The 22135-nt window shown below is 41.5% G+C and overlaps 1 protein-coding gene across 1 annotated transcript in view; it reads right to left on the minus strand.

Moving 5' to 3' along the window:
* DNAH3 (dynein axonemal heavy chain 3) overlaps positions 1-22135 on the minus strand; it is a 236259-nt gene that overhangs the window by 32370 nt on the left and 181754 nt on the right. Inside the window, 2 exon segments of the mRNA XM_005697585.3 lie at positions 694-2835; positions 14410-14608. Of these exon segments, the coding sequence (XP_005697642.1) occupies positions 694-2835; positions 14410-14608 (2341 nt within the window).

Genomic DNA, 22135 nt, shown 5'->3' on the forward strand with positions numbered 1-22135 from the left:
TTGCATTTTTTTTTTTTTGACTACATGAGGCATTAATTACTTTAAAAATTTAAAGATTCAAAGAAGAGAAAAAAGCATAGCTGAGAGAAACAATGGTCTGAGAAAATGGTCTAAGACAAAGGTGATAAACTAGCAGTCACCAGGCTAAATCTAGCCCTGGCTAACCCTCTCAGAGTTTTTCAAGAAAAAAATTGAATGAGTTACCAAGATTTAAAAATGGGTGATTTCTGGGACTTCCCTGGTGGTCCAGTGGTTAAGAGTCTGCCTTGCAGTGCAGGGGACACAAGTTCAATGCCTGGTCAGGGAACAGAGATCCCACATGCCGCACAGTAACTAAGCCAGTACACCATAAAGAAAGATCCCACATGATGCAAGGAAGATGCCATATGCTGCAACTAAGACCTGACGAAGCCAAATAAATAAATATATTTTTTTAAATGGGTAATTTCTGGTTTCTTTTTGAAGAAGCAGATAATCTGGCCATCCTAAAATCACATTATCAAATGGCACAATACAAAAGAGCTGCCCTCTTTAGGCCAGAAAAGACTGCCTGGGAAAAGGTAGTCCCAGCCCTGCCTTAGTCTGTTAACTGGATTGCCCTTCAAAGCCATTTGAGTTTGAGATTCCTGCTCAATAGGGACAAGCTATTGTTATCCATCTATTAATATTCCTCAGACAACATTCTACCCTTACCTGCCATTGGGTCTGCACCTGGAGACAACACGAATATCAACGGTGCACAGCAATTGGAATCATTGTAGGACCCCTGGAGATCAAACGTAGGGGCTTCAATGTATACATTTCCCATGTGTTCAGCAATGAACCCCCGAACGGCTGGAATCATTTTGTCGGGCCGCAAACATCGGAGGATCACCATCCTCTCCAAATCTTGAAGAAACTTCCAAGATCCAGGGAATGTTTCCTCATGGGGCCAGGCTGAGTCATAGATGAACTTCCATTCATTACCATTTTGTTCCAAATGTTCCATAAGGCCTTTCAGTTTTGGCAATGCAGATGCACGGACCACTTCTGCCCATGCCTTCTCAGACAGCCACTCAGAAACTGGGTTGGGGAAAGGGTTGTCCAGGGCAATGCCTCCAGTTAGAAGAAAGTACCAAATTTCCTCATTAATTTGCTTTTTCTCTTTCATGATTCCTATTGTCAAGAGGAGGGAGAAAAGCAGCTTGTCCTTCTCAAACAGAGAGCGGCAGACATTGTTGTAGATGCTGAGGGTGAAATGATCAATGATGTACTCAATCCGTAGCTCTAGTTCCTCGCTCTTCTTGCTATGGGCCAGAGACTGCATGTAGAGGTTTATGAACCATGTCAGGGAGTACTGGTACATGGGTTCAATGTGGGCCAGGTCAGAGATACAAAAGAAGATGGTGGCAGAATGAACAGCCACTGGCTTGTAGCCCATACGGGTCTCATCGATCTGTGTTTCTGTCACTGAAGCAATTTCCTGTTTCTCAGAGATTTCTTCAGACAGCACTTTGGAAGAAGACAAAATTTTGATGGCGGTCTCATCCTCAAGTATGTTGCCCTCAGAAAGGGAAAGGACCTCCAATATCTTATCTTCAATTTCCTTTAGTTGTTTCTTGTTCTTGGCACTTTCCACAATCAACTTGTTCTTTTTCTCTTCAAGTTCTGGCTTCTCCTTGGCAGCCACGATGCCAAGGAGTTGATCTTGGAGGCCCAAGGGAGTGATCATAAAGTTGAGGAGACAGACTTTCACGGCCACCTCAGGGAGGTAATGTGGGTTCCTCAAACGGGTTGTGATGTATAACTTAAAATCTCTGGAGTATTCGATGATGTTTTCACCAAGCCTCATGTACTCAACCCCTTGCTGTTTGAATGTGGACTTGAGCAAGATGGGTTCAATAAAGGCATCCAACTCTTCCCCAACATTTTCTAGTAAGACTGGGGCACCAAACTGCAGGGCGTGTTCTAGCGTCCTCACGTAGTTGGTATCTGAGAACTTGATGACTGACAGCTTATTTGCTTTCTCCATATTCTTGATCCATTTATTGGCCTGCCCCTGAGGGTCAATCATTAAGGCCCAGCGTCTGGAATTGGATACAATGATGCCATTGTCAATGGAGAAGGAGTCAATGGGAAGCCCAGCAATCTGCCAGGCACGAATTTTTACAGGATCTCCTAATGTGTTGCTAAGACTGAAGTCACTGGAGCCAGGGATGACCTTGTCCTTACATTGGGCCAACCACTGCTTCTGGCACTCAGCCCGATAATCCACAGTAAAGGCCCCCAGGTAAGCCACAGTCCCAGAGGACAACAACACATCCCCCGTCAGATTAGTATAACGGATGCCCAGCTGCCGAGCGGCTTCTGTCCATCTGTCTTTCTCTCCTCCAAGACCACTAATCAGTTTTTCTGCCCTGATCAGCTTTTGGGAACAGATTTCAATGTTTCCCTCCAATGTCTTTTTCTTGGTATTCATCTCTTCAAAGTCATCGTTCAGGGCCTGGAGACGGTCTTCCACTAGCTTCAGCTCCGCTCGTTTCTGGTTCAGTTTCTGCATCTGTGTGTCCAGCTTCCCCTCAGCTTCCTTCAGCCGCTCCCGTTTGGGAGCCACCACTTTGGCCACACGATCATACACCTCCATGGCCCTCACCCACTTGCACAGACCCTCACATGCAGATGATACATTTTTAATTACAGCAGGCTGGAAATCTGGGTGATCGATAAACCTTTCCCGGATCCTCTTCATGATCACTGGAGGAATGTTGTCTTTGTCATATGTCTTGAGACTTTCCAAGAATTTCAGATCTCCGAGAATCTTTCTTGATACCCCCCAGTAATCTTCTATCATTTTACCTGTTTGGGACAAGAAGTAGAGATAAAGCTATTTAAAAATTTTTTTATTGGAGGATAATTACAGTGTTGTGTTGGCTACTGCCATACAACAACATGAATCAATCAGAAATGCACACATATCCCCTCCTTCTTGAGCCTCCCTCCAAGCGCCCCCTCCATCCTACCCCTCTGGGTTGTCACAGAGCTCTGGGATAAGCTCTCTGTGTTATATAGCAACTTCCTCTTAGCTAAGAGATAAGACTATTATTAAGACATCCTGCCTGAAACTTACAGCCCTGCAGGTGCTACTCCTCATATTTAGCAAAAACAAACAATCAAAACAAAACCAAGATCCCACAGAGGAATTTTAGGGCAGAGAATATACATGTCATTACATATTTATTCAAGCTCATAGAATGCACAATACCAAGAGCGAAACCTAATGTAAACTATGGACTTTGGATGACAAGATGTGTCCATGTAGGTTCATCAACTATAAACAAATATACCATTCTGGTGGGAGATGTTAATAATAAGGGAGGCTATGCATGTGTGTGTGACAAAGGTCTATATAGTCAAAGTCATATAGTCATGGTTTTTCCAGTTGCCATGTATGGATGTGAGAGCTAGACCATAAAGAAGGCTAAGTGCCAAAGAATTGATGCTTTCAAACCATGGTGTTGGAGAAGACTCTTGACAGTCCTTTGGATGGCAAGGAGCTTAAACTAGTCAATCCTAAAGGAAATCAACACTGAATATGCATTGGAAAGACTGATGCTAAAGCTGAAGCTCCAATACTTTGACCACCTGATGTGACGAGCCTACTCATTGGAAAAGACCCCAATGCTGGGAAAGATTGAAGGGAGGAGAAGGGGATGACAGAGAACAAGATGGTTGGATGGCATCATCGGCTCAATGGAGATAGGATTGAGCAAGCTCTGGGAAATGGTGATGGACAGGGAAGCCTGGTAAGCGAAGTCCATGGGGTCTTAAACAGCTGGACACTGTTGAATGACTGAACAACATGCATGAGTGGGAGCAGAGGGTATATGAGAAATTTCTATATCTTCAACTCAATTTTTCTGTGAACTTAAAACCACTCTGGGAAAAAAAAAAAAAAAGGTCTCAAATCCCAAGCTCCTTGAAATCTCATCTTTGCCTTGCTCCCTGGTCTTTAATTACAAGAAGTTTCCTTCAACTTCCTGATGATCCCAAGTGCTTTCCTAACATGAGCTCTTCACCTAGGTTGTAAATGGATCTAGCTGGCTCCTGAACAAACTTCAGGCTCACTTTAAAAGCCACCTCTTTATGAAATAGGTGAATTAAACTCAGATGACCCTTATATCTACTACTGTGGGCAGGAATCCCTTAGAAGAAATGGATTAGCCATCATAGTCAACAAAAGAGTCCAAAATGCAGTACTTGGATGCAATCCCTAGAACGACAGAATGATCTCTGTCCGTTTTCAAGGGAAACCATTCAATATCACGGTAATCCAAGTCTATGCCCTGAACAGTAATGCTGAAGAAACTGAAGTTGAAGGGTTCTGTTAAGACCTACAGGACCTTTTAGAACTAACACCCAAAAAAGATGTCCTTTACATTATAGGGGACTGGAATGCAAAAGTAGGAAGTCAAGAAACACCTGGAGTAACAGGCAAATTTGGCCTTGGAGTACATAATGAAGCAGGGCAAAGGCTAATAGAGTTTTGCCAAGAGAATGCACTGGTCATAGCAAACACCCTCTTCTAATAACAAAAGAGAAGACTCTACACATGGACATCAATAGATGATCAACACTGAAATCAGAATGATTATATTCTTTGCAGCCAAAGATGGAGAAGCTCTATACGGTCAACAAAAACAAGACCAGGAGCAGACTGTGGCTTAGATCATGAACTCCTTCTTGCCAAATTCAGACTGAAATTGAAGAAAGTAGGGAAAACCACTAGACCATTCAGGTATGACCTAAATAAAATCCCTTATGATTATACAGTGTAAGTGAGAAATAGATTTAAGGGACTAGATCTGATAGATAGAGTGCCTGATGAATTATGGAATTAGGTTCATGACATTGTACAGGAGACAGGGATCAATCACCCCTAAGAAAAAGAAATGAAAAAAGCAAAATGGCCATCTGAGGAGGCCTTACAAATAGCTGTGAAAAGAAGAGAAGTGAAAAGCAAAGGAGAAAAGGAAAGATATACCCATTTGAATGCAGAGTTCCAAAGAATAGCAAGGAGAGATAAGAAAGCCTTCCTCAGCAATCAGTGCAAAGAAATAGAGGAAAACAATAGAATAGAAAAGACTAGAGATCACTTCAAGAAAATTAGAGATACCAAGGGAACATTACATGCAAAGATGGGCTCGAAAAAGGACAGAAATGATATGGACCTAACAGAAGCAGAAGATATTAAGAAGTGGTGGCAAGAATACACGGAAGAACTGTACAAAAAAGATTTTCATAACCCAGATAATCACGATGGTGTGATCACTCACCTACATCCAGACATCCTGGAATGGGAAGTCAAGTGGGGCTTAGAAAGCATCACAATGAACAAAGCTAGTGGAGGTGATGGAATTCCAGTTGAGCTATTTCAAATCCTGAAAGATGATGCTGTGAAAGTGCTGCACTCAATATGCCAGCAAATTTGGAAAACTCAGCAGTGGTCACAGGACTGGAAAGGTCAGTTTTCCTTCCAATCCCAAAGAAAGGCAATGCCAAAGAATGCTCAAACTACCACACAATTGCACTCATCTCACACGCTAGTAAAGTAATGCTCAAAATTCTCCAAGCCAGCCTTCAGCAATACGTGAACTGTGAACTTCCAGATGTTCCAGCTGGTTTTAGAAAAGGCAGAGGAACCAGAGATCAAATTACCAACATCTGCTGGATCATGGAAAAAGCAAGAGAGTTCCAGAAAAACATCTATTTCTGCTTTATTGACTATGCCAAAGCCTTTGACTGTGTGTATCACAATAAACTGTGGAAAATTCTGAAAGAGATGGGAATACCAGACCACCAGACCTGCCTCTTGAGAAACCTGCATGCAGATCAGGAAGCAACAGTTAGAACTGGGCATGAAACAACAAACTGGTTCCAAATAGGAAAAGGAGTATGTGAAGGCTGTATATTGTCACCCTGCTTATTTAACTTATATGCAGAGTTCATCATGAGAAATGCTGGACTGGAAGAAACGCAAGCTGGAATCAAGATTGCTGGGAGAAATATCAGTAACCTCAGATATGCAGATGACACCATCCTCATGGAAGAAAGTGAAGAGGAACTAAAGAGCCTCTTGATGAAAGTGAAAGAGGAGAATGAAAAAGTTGGCTTAAAGCTCAACATTCAGAAAACTAAGATCATGGCATCTGGCCCCATCACTTCATGGCAAATAGATGGGGAAACAGTGGCTGACTTTATATTTTTTGGCTCCAAAATCAATGCAGATGGTGATTGCAGCCATGAAATTAAAAGATGCTTACTCCTTGGAAGGAAAGTTATGACCAACCTAGAGAGCATATTAAAAAGCAGAGACATTACTTTGTCAGCAAAGGTCCATCTAGTCAAAGCTATGGTTTTTCCAGTAGTCATGTATGGATTTGAGAGTTGGACTATAAGGAAAGCTGAGCGCCAAAGAATTGATGCTTTTGAACTGTGGTGTTGGAGAAGACTCTTAGGAGCCCCTTGGACTGCAAGGAGATCCAACCAGTCCATCCTAAAGGAGATCAGTCCTGGGTGTTCATTGGAAGGATTCATGTTGAAGCTGAAGCTCCAATACTTTGGCCACCTGATGCAAAGAGGTGACTCCTTTGAAATGACCCTGATGCTCGGAAAGATTGAGGGCAAGAGGAGACAGAGGATGAGATGGTTGGATGGCATCACTGACTCAACGGACATGAGTTTGGGTAAAGTCTGGGAGTTTACGATGGACAGGGAGGCCTGGTGTGTTGTGGTTAATGGGGTTGCAAAGAGTCAGACATGACTGAGTGAGTGAACTGAACTAAACTGAACTGAACTATGGAGAATTTTCTTTCATCTCAGAGGCCAGAATATCCATAAATGCTTTATAGATTGCCAGAAATGGCAATCTGTGATTTTTTTTTTTTGGTTTAGTTTTAACTGTGTGCTTCTTCCTCAAAGCTGTAAGCTTCTGGGGGAGGGCAACAAGATTGCAGAGTAATATGTTACTGAGCTTACTTCCCCCCATGAACATATAAAAAATACATTTACATGTGGAGCAAATTTTTTGAAAACCAACTGGAAACTGGCAGGAAGATTCTTTGACAACCAAGGCTGTAAGCAAAGATCCACATGGAGTTGTGCAGGAAGGGAGTAGAAGCAATCAGGTTGGGACATGTGCCCCTAGGAGGTGATATAGAGGTATCATAATTATAATGGCAAAAAATTGAATATAAAGAGAGAATTCTAAAAGCAGCAGAAGAAAGACAGTCACATACAAGGGAACTTACATAAGAGTATCTGGTGATTTTTCTGCTGAAATTTTGCAAGCCAGAAGGCAGTGAAATTATATATATAAAGTCCTGAAAGGAAAAACCCTACAATGTAGGATACTATACTAGCAATACTATCATTCATAATTGAAGGAGAGATAAAAACTTCTCAGACATGCAAAACCTAAGATTTCATCAATACTAGCCAAATCTAAAAGAAGTGTTAAAGTGTCTTCTTTAAGTGGAAAATAAAAGGCTATAACAAGCAGTAAGAATTTATAGGAAAGGGAAAATCCCACTAGTAAAGGCAAATATATAGAATAGGCTGTGGATCAATCACTTAAATAAGCTAGTAAGAGGATTAAAGAGAAAAATTGTTTAATCAACTATAACTAAATAAACAGTTAGGGATAAACATAAAGCTGTATAATATGACAGCAAAAGCACAAAACATGGAGGAGGGGAGTGAATATATAAATATTTTAGAATGTGTTTGAATTTAAATGACTCTCAGATTTAAACAAGCAGATACACTTTATAGGTCAGCACATATTACCCCCATGGTAACCACAAATCAAAAATCTATGATAGATATAATAATAAATAGAAAGGAACAGGGCATATTATTAGAACTGAAAAATAAATTAAATAATGTTGTAGGATGCAAGATTAATATACAGAAATCTGTTGTTTTTCTATACATTAATAGCAAAAGAGAAAGCAAAGATCAATCTCCTTAAACTCATCAAAAAGAATAAAGTACCTAGGAATAAACTTAACCAAGGAGGTGAAAGACCTATACTGTGAAAACTATAAAACACTGCGGAAGGAAATTGAAGATGGTACAAATAAATGGAAAGATATCTCATGCCATGAATTGAAAGAATTAATATTAAAATGTCCATATTACCCAAAGTAATCTAATGTAAAAACCTTTCAAAATATTAAAAACAGAACTAGAAAAAATAATCTTAAAACGTATATAGAACAACAAAAGACCCTGAGCAGCCAAAATAATATTGAGAAAAAAAGAACAAAGCTGAAGTTATCTCAGTCCCTGACTTCAGACAATATTACAAAGCTACAGTAATCAAAACAGTATAGGACTGATATAGCAAAACAGATGCAAGATCAATGGAACAGAATAGACAGCCCAGAAATAAACATACTCACTTATGGTCAATTAATTCATGATATAGGAGACAAAAAGGGCTTCCCTTGTGACTCAGATGGTAAATAATCCACCAGCAATGTGGGAGACCTGGGTTGGGAAGATCCCCTGGAGGAGGACATGGCAACCCCCTCCAGTATTCTTGCTTGGAGAATCCCCATGGACAGAGGAGCCGACTGAGCACCTAAGCACAGCACAGGAGATAAGAATAAACAACAGGGAAAAGATAGTCTCTTCAATAAGTGGTGCTGGGAAAACTGGACAGCTACATGTAAAAGAAGGAAATCAGAACACTTCCTAACACCATACACAAAGATAAACTCAAAATGGATTTAAAACTATATAAAAGGCTTCCCTGGTGGCTCAGATGGTAAAGTGTCTGCCTGCAAGGTGGGAGACCCGGGTTCAATCCCTGGGCCGGGAAGATCCTCTGGAGAAGGAAATGGCAACCCACTCCAGTACCCTTGCCTGGAAAATCCCATGGACAGAGGAGCCTGGTATGCTACAGTCCATGGGGTCGCAAAGAGTCGGACATGACCGAGCGACTTCACTCACTCACATAAGACTAGAAACCATAAAACTCCTAGAAGAAAACATAGGCAGAACATTCTTTGATACAAATCATAACAAATTTTTTTTTGGATTCTTCTCCCAAGGCAAAGGAAATAAAAGCAAAACAAAACTAAACAAATGGAATCTAATTAAGTTTAAAAGCTTTTGCACAGAAAAGGAAATAATGAACAAAACAAAAAGACAACCTACTGAAATGGGAGAAATTATTTACAAATTGTATGACCAGTAAGAGGCTAATATCCATCTATAAACAGCTCATACAACTCCGTATTTAAAACAACAATCCAATCAAAAAACGGTCAGAAGACTTGAATAGACATTTTTCCTGAGTAGACATACAGATAGCTAACACACACTGAAAAGATGCCTAACATCACTAATTATTAGAGAAATGCAAATTAAAACCATAATGAGGTATCATGTCACACCTGTCAGAATGGTTATCATCAAAAAGACCACAAATAACAAATGTTGGAGAGGATGTAGAGAAAAGGGAACTCTCAAATACTGTTAGTGGGAATGTAAATTGGTGCAGGTACTATGGAAAACAGTATGGAGGCTTCTCAAAAACCTAAAAATTGATCCAACAATTCCACTCCTGTATACGTATCTGGAAAAAACCAAAAACAGTAATTCAAAAAGATACAGGCACCCCAATGTTCATGGACCATTACTTACAATAGCCAAGCTATGGGAACAACCCAAGTGCCCATCAAGAGATGATCAGATTAAGAAGATATTGAATACAATGGAATATTACTGAGCTATAAGAAAGAATGAAATACTGCCATGTAGCAACATGGATGGACTTGGAGGACATTGCTTAGTGAAATAAATCTAACAGAGGAAGACAAGTACTATATGTTATCACTTATATGTGGAATCTAAAAAATAAAACAAATGAATGAATATGACAAAACAGAAACAGACTCACAGATCTAGAGAACAAAGTAGTGGTTACCAGTGGGGAGATGGAAGGGAGAGTAGCAATATAAAGGCAGGGGATTATGCAGTACAAACTGCTATGATTAAAGTAAGTAAGCTGAAGAATATATTGTACAACATAGGGAATATAGTCAGTCTTTTATAAGAACTTTATATAATCTAGATAAATAGATTATATCTATAATCTAGATAACCTAAAATAATCTATAACCTAATCTATAGTCTATAATAATCTTGAGTCACTAGTTATACATTTAAAACTAATATAGTAAATCAATTACACATTTAAAAACTTGTTTGCTCCTTCTATGCTTATTACAATCTGGAACAGTGCTTGATTATCAGTTTTGAACATGAATTTAATGAATGTTGCCCTTTTTCCCAGTCATACATGAAGAGGGAAACTCGATCCATGAGCACATATTAATATTTTGAATATTCTTTTCCAAATATGGGAGGTGGGTCTGATAGGGCATGTTTTCTCATCTTTGGGATGAATCAGTCCTTCTAGCTAGTAAAGTAACGCTCATAATTCTCCAAGCCAAGCTTCAGCAATACGTGAACTGTGAACTTCCAGAAGTTCAAGCTGGTTTTAGAAAAGGCAGAGGAATGAGATCAAATTGCCAACATCTGTTGGATCATGGAAAAAGCAAGAGAGTTCCAGAAAAACATCTATTTCTGCTTTATTGACTATGCCAAAGCCTCTGACTGTGTGGATCACAATAAACTGGAAAATCCTGAAAGAGACGGGAATACCAGACCACCTGACCTGCCTCTTGAGAAATCTGTATGCAGGTCAGCAAGCAACAGTTACAACTGGATATGGAACAACAGACTGGTTCCAAATAGGAAAAGGAGTATGTCAAGGCTGTATATTGTCACCCTGCTTATTTAACTTCTAGGCAGAGTGAGAAACACTGGGCTGGAAGAAGCACAAGCTAGAATCAAGATTGCCAGGAGAAATATCAATAACCTCAGATATGCAGATGACACTACCCTTATGGCAGAACGTGAACAGGAACTAAAAAGCCTGTTGATGAACGTGAAAGAGGAGAGTGAAAAAGTTGGCTTAAAGCTCAACATTCAGAAAACTAAGATCATGGCATCTGGTCCCATCACTTCATGGGAAATAGATGGGGAAACAGTGGAAACAGTGTCAGACTTTCTTTTGAGGGGCTCCAAAATCACTGCAGATGGTGACTGCAGCCATGAAATTAAAAGACGCTTACTCTTTGGAAGAAAAGTTATGACCAAGCTAGATAGCATATTCAAAAGCAGAGACATTACTTTGCCAACAAAGGTCCGTCTAGTCAAGGCTATGGTTTTTCCTGTAGTCATGTATAGATGTGAGAGTTGGACTGTGAAGAAAGCTGAGTGCCGAAGAATTGATGCTTTTGAACTATGGTGTTGGAGAAGACTCTTGAGAGTCCCTTGGACTGCAAGGAGATCCAACCAGTCCATTCTGAAGGAGATCAGTCCTGGGTGTTCTTTGGAAGGAATGATGCTAAAGCTGAAACTCCAGTACTTTGGCCACCACATGCGAAGAGTTGACTCATTGGAAAAGACTCTGATGCTGGGAGGGACTGGGGGCAGAAGGAGAAGGGGACGACCGAGGATGAGATGGCTGGATGGCATTACCAACTCGATGGACGTGAGTCTGAGTGAACTCCAGGAGTTGATGATGGTCAGGGAGGCCTGGCATGCTGTAATTCATGGGATTGCAAAGAGTCTGACACGACTGAGCGACTGAAATGAACTGAACTGAACTGAAGTGCGTGAGTGAGTGAGTGAGTGATTGAGTGTCTCCAGAGAAAGAGTGAGGGCGGGGGAAGCAACTTGCAGACTTGCAACCAGACAGAGGGCTGTCCTCAGCCTGCCCTGAAACGAAACAGGGCCTTTGTTCACCTTAGCACCCCTCATGATGACTAATAAATGAGTGAGCCCTGATCCCATCCCAGGAAGTGCTCCTTTTGTCAATGTGTTAGAAAAAAGTCACTCTTTTTGATGATAAACCCTTGCAAGCTCCACTCATCAAAAAACATCTGCTCAATGTTATGTGGCAGTCTGGATGGGAGGGGAGCTTGGGGTACAAAGGATGCATGTATATGTATGGCTTAATCACTTCACAGTTCACCTGAAACTATCATAATATTGATCAGCTAAACCTCACTACAAAATAAAAAGTTTTTTTTAAAAAAGTGTTGTACTTGAGATATTGTATTAGATACAACAAGTCAAACATGTCCTATTTCTAAAGCAAGCTTAGACGCCAAACAAATATTTCCAATAAAAGTTTTTGTTTGCATCCTAAGAAATGATCTGCTTTGTTTAAATTTAAGGTATCCAAAACTAATTTTGGCTTCCCTGGTGGCTCAGACAGTAAAGAATCCGCCTGCAATGCGGGAGACCTGGGTTGGGAAGATCCCCTGGAGGAGGACATGACAACCTACTCCAGCATTCTTGTCTGGAAAATAGTCAGGGGTCTCAAAGAGTCGGACACAACTGAGCGACTAAGTACAAATGTAATTTATTTGTGCTTTTGCTCTATCCCAATATACTGGCTAAATTCTGTGAGTTATTTTGTGTTAATTTTTGTGTTAACTTTACAGAAAGTTAACTTCAATTTTAAAATAAGAAAGGTGGATGATGCATCCTGTGGCCAACATCAAATGATCGAAGAAGAGAACTGATTTTTGAGACCTGACCCTGCTTTGCATATTTCAGTAGTTCTCAACCTTGGTTGTACCTTAGAATCACCTGGGAGCTTTAAGAAAAATACTAATGCTCAGGCCACACCCTAGGCTAAAGGAATAAGAATCTCTAGGAACGGGGGCAGGGGCTTTAGCATCCTTTAAGTTCCCAGGTATACCCGGGTACAGCCAGAGTGGAAAAGCACTGGCTAGCTCATCTTTACTCAGACTAACTTATTACACCTTAGATGCTTCCCTAGAGGAGTCTCCTGTAACATCCTCTCCCTATTTGTCCATTTCTGATCACCTCTGCATTTCTTCATGTGGCTTTTGTCATGAAACCAGCCAAGAGGGAATGCTATTCACTGGGAAGCAGAAGCCAGAGTCTCCCAAAGGAGGGATCAGGAATTTCTAACATTTCAGAAGCAATAGAGGAATAGCAGGACTGTTTGAAGGATACAAGGATTCAAAAGACAAGAAATATCACAGGAGATGGTTTTTAAAGTCCTTGTTCAGTTTTAAGACTCTTTAAGTACTCTTGTCTTGAAAATCCCATGGATGGAGGAGCTACCATCCATGGCATTGCAAAGAGTCGGGCATAACTGAGCAACTTCATTTTCACTTTTTCTTTCAGTTTTAAGACACTGATTTTAGTGCAAGATTCTACATCTAATTTAAATTTTAAGAATGAATTTTCACTTATTCATGCTTCTAGGCTCTATTATATAAACTTTCCTCTCTCTCTCCCCTATTCCTTTTCTCCCGTCTTCTGAGTTTCTGTATTCTGGTCTTCCTCAGGCCTGTAAGTTTCGCTCTCTGCCTCCTTTATCCCTGTCTTTCTTCCTCTAATCCTTCACCAGTGGCTCACGCTCCACCTTACCTCCTACCACCATTCTCTGTGTGTGTGTCTTTGTTTCCCTGTCTCTATTTCTCTTCTTTCTGGTCTATTTTCTTCCCACCCACTCTCGATTTTTGTATGTCTCTGTATCTCTGGGGAGGGGGGCGGGGTGGAAGGGTGTGTGTGTGTGTGTTTCTGCTCTGTCTCCATTGTTCACTTTCAGCTTTTCTATGTCTTAGCTTATTTCTGCTTTTCTCTCTTGCCAATATCTTTCTCTGTCATCTGTATCTGACACTGTAAGAGTCTCTCACTCTCCCATTCACCCCTGCCTGTGTTTGCCTTTCTTCCTGCAGATTTCTTTTCATCCCAACCTCTTTCTCTCTCTGTTTACGATCTCTTCATGCCTATGTGCATGCATGTAGGTTCCAGGTCTCTATTTCTTGCTCAGTCTCACTATCTTTCTCTCCATTTCTCTGTGTCTGTCTCGGTCTCCTTTTCCCTCTGGTTATCTCTTTCAGTGTCTCTCTCTCTCTCTCTTTTTCTCAGTTTCTCCTTTATCTTTCTCTCCCAAGCTCTTTTTGCTTCTCCCCCTCCCTCTCACCCACATATTACTCTGTGTGCTTGCTCCCTATCAGTCCTCTGGTCTGTATGACCTTCATTTTTGTAACAATCGGCGGGGGCCTTGACTGAGTTTGGCTTCACCTAAAGATGCCTGCATTTTCCTTACTGACTGAGAGAAGGGAGCATGGTGAAGAAACACAAGTGAGTACACCCATATCCTGGGGCCTATCTTATTTCTCCTAAGACACCATGATACGGCCTGCAGGCCTGGGACAGGATGAGTGGGGATGCTGGCACCCTTCCTGTCAGGAGAGGGCAGCCTGTGTACGCCTCTGGGTTGGGAAGGGTGCTGGAAGGGGTTACCGCTGCCACTGGGGTCCGGCTTCCTTTCTGGTCTCAGCCCTTTCATCACACAGATGCTCTCCATGACCAGCTTGACAGGACCGGGTGGGTTCTGCATGGCCTTCACCAGCGAGATATCTGCCGGGTTCAGTGTGTCCAGTGCAGCGAGCGCAGCCTCGAGCGCCGGCATCGCCTCTGCCAGGTCCCCTTCGCATTCATTCTGTAGGCAGCACAGGGACAGAAAGGGTGAGTGCCCAGCGCCCGGCATACTGAGGGTGAAGCAAGGTCTGCCCCTGGGAGAAGCAGCAGAAGTGGGAAGAGGAGCTTCCTGCCCCAGTGTCCTCCCAGGACAGTGTCTTCTCCTGGAGGTTTGCATGCAAGGATGGCTCTGAAAGGCAGCAGGGAAGCATGCATGCATTTCGGAGCTGTGGTTTGGATGCCTGGGACTTTTGACAATTTACCTGGTCGATGCTGCTGCTGCTGCTAAGTTGTGTCCGACTCTGTGCGACCCCATAGACGGCAGCCCACCAGGCTCCCCCGTTGCTGGGATTCTCCAGGCAAGAAGACTGGAGTGGGTTGCCATTTCCTCCTCCAATGCATGAAAGTGAAAAGTGAAAGTGAAGTCGCTCAGTCGTGCCCAACTCTTAGCGACCCCATGGACTATAGCCTACCGGGCTCCTTCGTCCATGGGATTTCCCAGGCAAGAGTACTGGAGTGGGTTGCCATTGCCTTCTCCAAACCTGGTCTATAATCTTTTACAAAAACAAGCTTTTGGTTTTTAACTAATTCCCAGGGGATATATGCCATGAGTGACTTCATACCAACTGATCAATGATGGGTTGAGAGATGAAGTGAAAAATGAAGCCTCTCTGTGAGTGACAGATGGGAAGGGGATTACAGCAAGTTTGGGGAGGAATAAGGCATGAAGGGTGGGAGAATGTCAGAGATAGGGTGAGAGTCTAGAATGCACTATAGCTCAGAAATGGGATAGGGGTGAACCTGGGGACAGGGTGATGCTTAAGGCCAGAGTTTAAGGATGAGGAATGGGGATAAAGACTAGAGCTGGGTAGTGAGTCCTGGGAAAAAGAGACCGGAATATGTTTTGCCCATTATTTCTTTGTTTAAAAACAAAATTAATACAATGGAATATTATTCAGCCATAAAAAGAAATGAAGTAATGATTCATGCAACAACATGGATAAACCTTGAGAACATTATGCTAAGTGAAACCAGCCAGATAGACACAAAATGGCACCTGCTATATGATTCCATTTATATAAAATGTGCATAAAAGGAAAATCCATATAGGCAGAAAGTAGGTTAGTGGTTGACAGGACTGGGTAAAAGAAATGGTTAGTGACTACTGATGAATATAGGTTTCTTTTTTGGGTGATGAAGATGTTCTAGAGTTACATAGTGGTTATGACTGTATAACTTTGTGAATATACTAAAAAAACCCTCTGAATTGCATGATTTTAAAAGGTGACTATTAGTGGTATGTGAATTATATCTCATTTTTTTTAAAAAAAGGAAATCTCAACATTATAAAATTCTGTATAGATTACAGTTGGCCCTCTGTAACTGTGGATTTGGGACCACAGATCCAGAAGGCAGGGGGCTTGAGCATCTGAGCATTTTGGTATCTGTGGGGCCAGAGGAGGGGATAGGATGGGGAAGGTTGGACCCAATCTCCTGTAAATACAACTGTATTTAGGAGTCCAATTCTTTTCCTTCAACAATAACAACAACAACAAAACAATGAGGTCTTGGGAGAAAAAAATGAGTTAACCAAGGCCACAAAACTGGTTAGTCACTGAGCCAAGTTCCAACTTTGGGCCCCTGGCTCCCCACTCAGTGAATTTTCTGGTAGTCTCCCAGCCCAGGGAGTGATAACACAGTCATGATTGAAGTGAAATTTCACAAGAGCATGTCAAAAGCAGTGTGTGTTAAAATCTATGTCCTGCAGGTTTATTTTGATAAGCAAACAAAATAAAGGAGGTTCCACCTTCTTACATGTATGTGTGTATTGGAGCTTCAGCTTCAGCATTAGTTCTTACAATGAAGATTTGGGGTTGATTTCCTTTAGGATTGGTTGGTTTGCTCTTCTTGCTGTTCAAGGGACTTTCAGGAGTCATCTCCAGCACTACAATTTGAAGCATCAATTCTTTGGCACTCAGCCTTCTTTATGACCCACTGTCACATTATGCCTCCCAATGTTGTGATGGCTGTGCTTCTTTCCTAAGGGGTAAGGCCTGGGTTCCAGCAAGGTTGTTCATCAAATGACTCAAAAGGCCTCTTTTGTTGTTCAGTCACTAAGTTGTGTTCAACTCTTTGCAACCCCACGAACTGCAGCATGCCAGTTTCCCCCGTCCTTCACTATATTCTGGAGTTTGCTCAAATTCATGCCCATTGAGTCGAGGATGCTATCTAACCATCTCATCCTCTGCTGTCCCCTTGTCCTTTTGCATTCAGTCTTTCCCAGCATGAGGATCTTTTCCTATCAATTGGCTCTTCACATCAGGTGGTCAAAGTATTGGAGCTTCAGCTTCAGCATCAGTCCTTCCAATGAATATTCAGGGTTGATTTCCTTTAGGACTGACTGGTTTGATCTCCCTGCTGTCCAAAGGGATCTCCAGAGTCTTCTCCAGCACCTCAATTCAAAAGCATCGGTACTTTGGTACTCAGCATTCTTTATGGTCCAACTCTCATATCCATACATGACTACTGGAAAAGTCATAGCTTTGACTACATGGACCTTTGTTGGCAAAGTGATGTCTCTGCTTTATAATATGCTATCTAGGTTTGCCATAGCTTTCCTTCCAAGGAGCAAGCATCTTTTAATTTCATGGCTGCAGTCATCATCTGCAGTGATTTTAGGGCCCCCCCAAAATAAAATCTGTCACTGCTTCCCCTTTTTTCCCTTCTATTTGCATTGAAGTGATTGGACCAGATGCATGATCTTAGTTTTTTGTTTTAATGTTGAGTTTAAAGCCAGCATTTTTTTAACTTTAAACTTTTGATTTTGTATTGATGTATAGCCAATTAGGTTTCCCTGGTAGCTCAGATGGTAAAGAATCTGCTTGCAATGTGGGAGACCCAGGTTCAATCCTTGGGTTGAGAAGATCCCCTGGAGAAGGGAATGGCAACCCACTCCAGCATCAAACCAGTTAATCCTAAAGGAAATCAACCCTCAATATGGTTGGAAGGACTGATGCTGAAGCTGAATCTCCAATACTTTGGCTACCTGATGTGAAGAGCCAACTCAGTGGAAAAGATCTTGATGCTGGGAAAGATTGAGGGCAGGAAGAGAAGCAGGTGACAGAGAATGAGATGGTTGGATGGCATCATCAACTCAATGGACATGACTTTGAGAAAACTCCAGAAGATACTGAAGAACAGTGAAGCCTGGCGTGCTGCAGTCCATGGGGTTGGAAAGAGTTGGACACAACTTAGTCACTGAACAACAACAACTCTTCATTAAAGTTAAATAAGCAAGGTAACAATATATAGCCTTGACATACTCCTTTCCCAATTTTGAACCAGTCTGTTGTTCCATGTAAAGTTCTAACTGTTGGTTCTTGACCTGCATACAGGTTTCTCAGGAGACAGACAAAGTGGCCTGGGATTCCCATCTCTTTAAGAATTTTCCACAGTTTGTTGTGATCCACACAAAGGCTTTAGTGTAGTCAATGAAGCAGAAGCAGATGTTTTTCTGGAATTCCCTTGCTTTCTTTGTGGTCCAGTGGATGTTAGCAATTTGATCTCTGGTTCCTCTGCTTTTTCTAAACTCAGCTTGTACCTCTGGAAGTTCTTAGTTCACATACTGCTGAAACATAGCTTGAAGGATTTTGAGTATAAGCTTACTAGTATGTGAAATGAGCACAATCGTATGGTAGCTTGAACATTTTTTGGCATTCCCCTTCTTTGGGATTAGAATGAAAACTGACTTTTTCCTGTTCTGTGGCCACTGTTGAACTTTCCAAATTTGCTGACATATTGACAGCCACATTTTACAGCATTATCTTTTAAGGTTTGAAATAGCTCAGCTGGAATTCCATCACCTCCATTAGCTTTGCTTGTAGTAATGCTTGCTAAGGCCTACTTGACTTAACACTCCAAGATGTCCAGCTCTCAGTGAGTTTCCACACTATCATGGTTTTCCAGGTCATTAAGACTTTTTTTTTAATAGTTCTTCTGTGTATTCTTGTCACTTCTCCTTAATCTCTTTTCTTTCTGTTAGCTCCTTACTGTTTCTGTCCTTCATCATGCCCATCCTTGCAAGATATATTCCCCTGCTATCTCCAATTTTCTTGAAGAGATCTCTAGTCTTTTCCATTCAGTTGTTTTCCTCTCTTTCTTCGCATTGTTCATTTCAGAAGGTCTTCTTTTCTCTCCTTGCTATTCTCTGGAACTCTGCATTGAGTTGTGTATATCTTTGCCCTTCTCCCTTGCCTTTCACTTCTCTTCTTTCCTCAGCTATTTTTACAACATCTCAGATCTCAGACAACCACTTTGCTTTCTAGCATTTCTTTTTCTTTGGGATGGTTTTTGTCACTGCCTTCAGTACAATGTTATGAACCTCTGTCCATAGTTCTTCAGGCACTCTGTCTAACAGATCTAATTCCTTGAATCTAGTTGTCACCTTTACTGTATAATCATAAAGGATTTGATTTAGGTCATACCTGAATGCCCTAATGGTTTTCCCTACTTTCCTCAATTTAAGGCTGAATTTAGCAATAAGGAGCTTGTTATCTAAGCCACAGTCAGCTCCAGGTCTTCTTTTTGCTGACTGTATAGAGCTTTTCCATCTTCAGCTGCAAAAAATATAATCAAGCTGATTTTGGTATTGACCATCAGGTGATGTCCATGTATAGAGTTGTCTCTTGTGTTGTTGGAAGAAGATGTTTGCTATGTCCAATGTGTTCTCTTGGCAAAACTGTTAGCATTTGCCCTGCTTCATTTTGTACTCCAAAGCCAAAGTTGTCTGTTACTCCAATATCTCTTGACTTCTTACTTCCTCTGTGATGAAAAGGACATGATTTTGGTGTTAGTTATAGAAGGTCTTATAGACTGTGTGCATCACAATAAACTGTGGAAAATTCTGGAAGAGATGGGAATACCAGATTACCTGACTGGCCTCTTGAGAAACCTGTATGCAGGTCAGGAAGCAACAGTTAGAACTGGAAATGGAACAACAGACTGGTTCCAAATAGGAAAAGGAGTACATCAAGGCTGTATATTGTCACTCTGCTTATTTAACTTATACATAGAGTACATCATGAGAAAAGCTGGGCTGGAAGAAGCACAAGCTAGAATCAAAACTGCTGGGAGAAATATCAATAGCCTCAGATATGCAGATGACACTACCTTTATGGCAGAAAGTGAAGAACAACTAAAGAGCCTCTTGATGAAAGTGAAAGAGGAGAGTGAAAAAGTTGGCTTAAAGCTCAACGTTCAGAAAACTAAGATCGTGGCATCTGGTCCTATCACTTCATGGGAAATAGATGGGGAAACAGTGGAAACAGAGACTGACTTTATTTTGGGGTCTCTAAAATCCCTGTAGATGATGATTGTAGCCATGAAATTAAAAGACACTTACTCCTTGGAAGTAAAGTTATGACCAACCTAGAGAGCATATTGAAAAGCAGAGACATTACTTTGCCAACAAAGGTCCGTCTAGTCAAGGCTATGGTTTCTCCAATAGTCATGTATGGATGTGAGAGTTGGACTATAAAGAAAGCTGAGCACAGAAGAATTAATGCTTTTGAACTGTGGCGTTGGAGAAGACTCTTGAGAATCCCTTGGACTGCAAGGAGATTCAACCAGTCCATCCTCAAGGAGCTCAGTCCTGGGTGTCATTGGAAGGACTGATGTTGAAGCTGAAACTCCAAAACTTTGGCCACCTGATGTGAAGAGCTGACTCATTTGAAAAGACCCTGATGCTGGAAAGGATTGAGGGAGGGAGGAGAAGGGGACAACAGAGGATGAGATGGTTGGATCGCATCATCAACTTGATGGACATGGGTTTGGGTGGACTCCGGGAGTTGGTGATGGACAGGGAGGCCTGGCGAGCTGCGGTTCATGGGTTGCTATGAGTCAGACACAACTGAGCAACTGAATTGAACTAGAAGATCTTGTAGGTCTTCATAGAACCATTTGACTTCAGTTTCTTTAGCACTAACGATTGGGGCATAGACTTGGATTATTGTGATGCTGAATGGTTTGCCTTGGAAATAAACTGAGATCATTCTGTCTTTTTTGAGATGACACTCAAGTACTACATTTTGGACTCTTGTTGACTGTGAGGGTTACTTCATTTCTTCTAAGGGATTCTTGCCCACAGTAGTTGATATAATGGTTACCTGAATTAAATTCACCCATTTCTATCCATTTTAGTTGACTGATTCCTAAAATGTAGATGTTCACTTTTGCCATCTCCTGCTTGACCGTGTCCAATTTACCTTGATTCTAACATTCCGGGTTTCTATGCAATATTGTTCTTTACAGCACTGGACTTAACTTTCACCACCAGACACATCCACAACTGAGTGTCATTTCCACTTTGGCCCAGCATCTTTCTTCCTCCTGAAGCTATTTCCCTGCTCTTTCCCAGTAGTATATTGGATACCTTCCGACCTGGGGGGCTCATCTTCTGGTGTTATATCTTATTGCCTTTTCATACTGTTCATGGGGTTTTCTTGGCAGGAATACTGGAGTGATTTGCCATTTCCTCCTCCAGTGGCCTATGTTTTGTCAGAACTCTTCACTATGTATGACGTGTCTGTCTTGCATAGCACGGCTCATATCTTCATTGCTCTACACAGCAAGCTCGTTTGCCACAACAGGCTGTGATCCATGAAGGTGCAAAAGGCCTCTAGCTGTAACATTATCTTTAACAGTGATTCTCAATCTTGACTGCACATCAGAGTCACTGAGGAGCATTTAGAGCATCCACATTATCAAGTTCCACACCCAGAGGTTCTGATTCATTCAGTCTGGTGTGAGAGGGGTCTGGGAATCTGCATTTTTAAAACGCCAAAGGTGATTCTGGCACACAGCTCTGTTGAAAGACTCAAACTGATACTCTGGAAACACTGAGAACAAGGCAGGAAATAATAGACTTCAATGCCCAGAAGGGGAATGGCTACTTGATGGGTGAAGCACCTACTTAAAATGGTTATTAAAATGATTAAATGACATTTTGGAAAAACATTTGCAATAAGCTGTTAAGGAAACAAAACCATAAAACAAGTCACAATTATGCCATGCTTGCAATAATAAACCTATCCACGTGTATAGACAGGAACTAGAGGAAAGCCTGGAAAAGTGGAAAAGTGTTAAAGCTGAGCTCTTAAAAGTCATTTTGTATGTGTTATTACTGTTACATCATTTGCTTCCATGATAAGAAATTATAATTAAAAATGACCCCTGTAGCTTAGCAGTGCACAGAGCAAGCAGGGCTGTTCAAGGCTTATGAATCACAGTGCTTACTGACAAAATGTAATCAACTCTGCAGTACTTCTGGCATTAGTTATGATTCTCATTATGGGGGAAAGAAATGGCACATTAGCTTAAAAAGAATGGACCAATTTAAGCAATCCATTTTACTTGGGAGCAAAGTGTTTGAGGACTGACTCTTTTCTTGCCAATCTCCTGATCCTCCTAGTGAGAATCCCATTCCATTGCAGAACCTCTGAACTTCTTTAAGTGCCACACTGGGTGCTCTCCCAGGTTCCCTCATTTCTAG

This window comes from Capra hircus, chromosome 25 (assembly GCF_001704415.2).
Source record: "Capra hircus breed San Clemente chromosome 25, ASM170441v1, whole genome shotgun sequence".
In the NCBI taxonomy this organism is placed as follows: Eukaryota; Metazoa; Chordata; class Mammalia; order Artiodactyla; family Bovidae; genus Capra; species Capra hircus.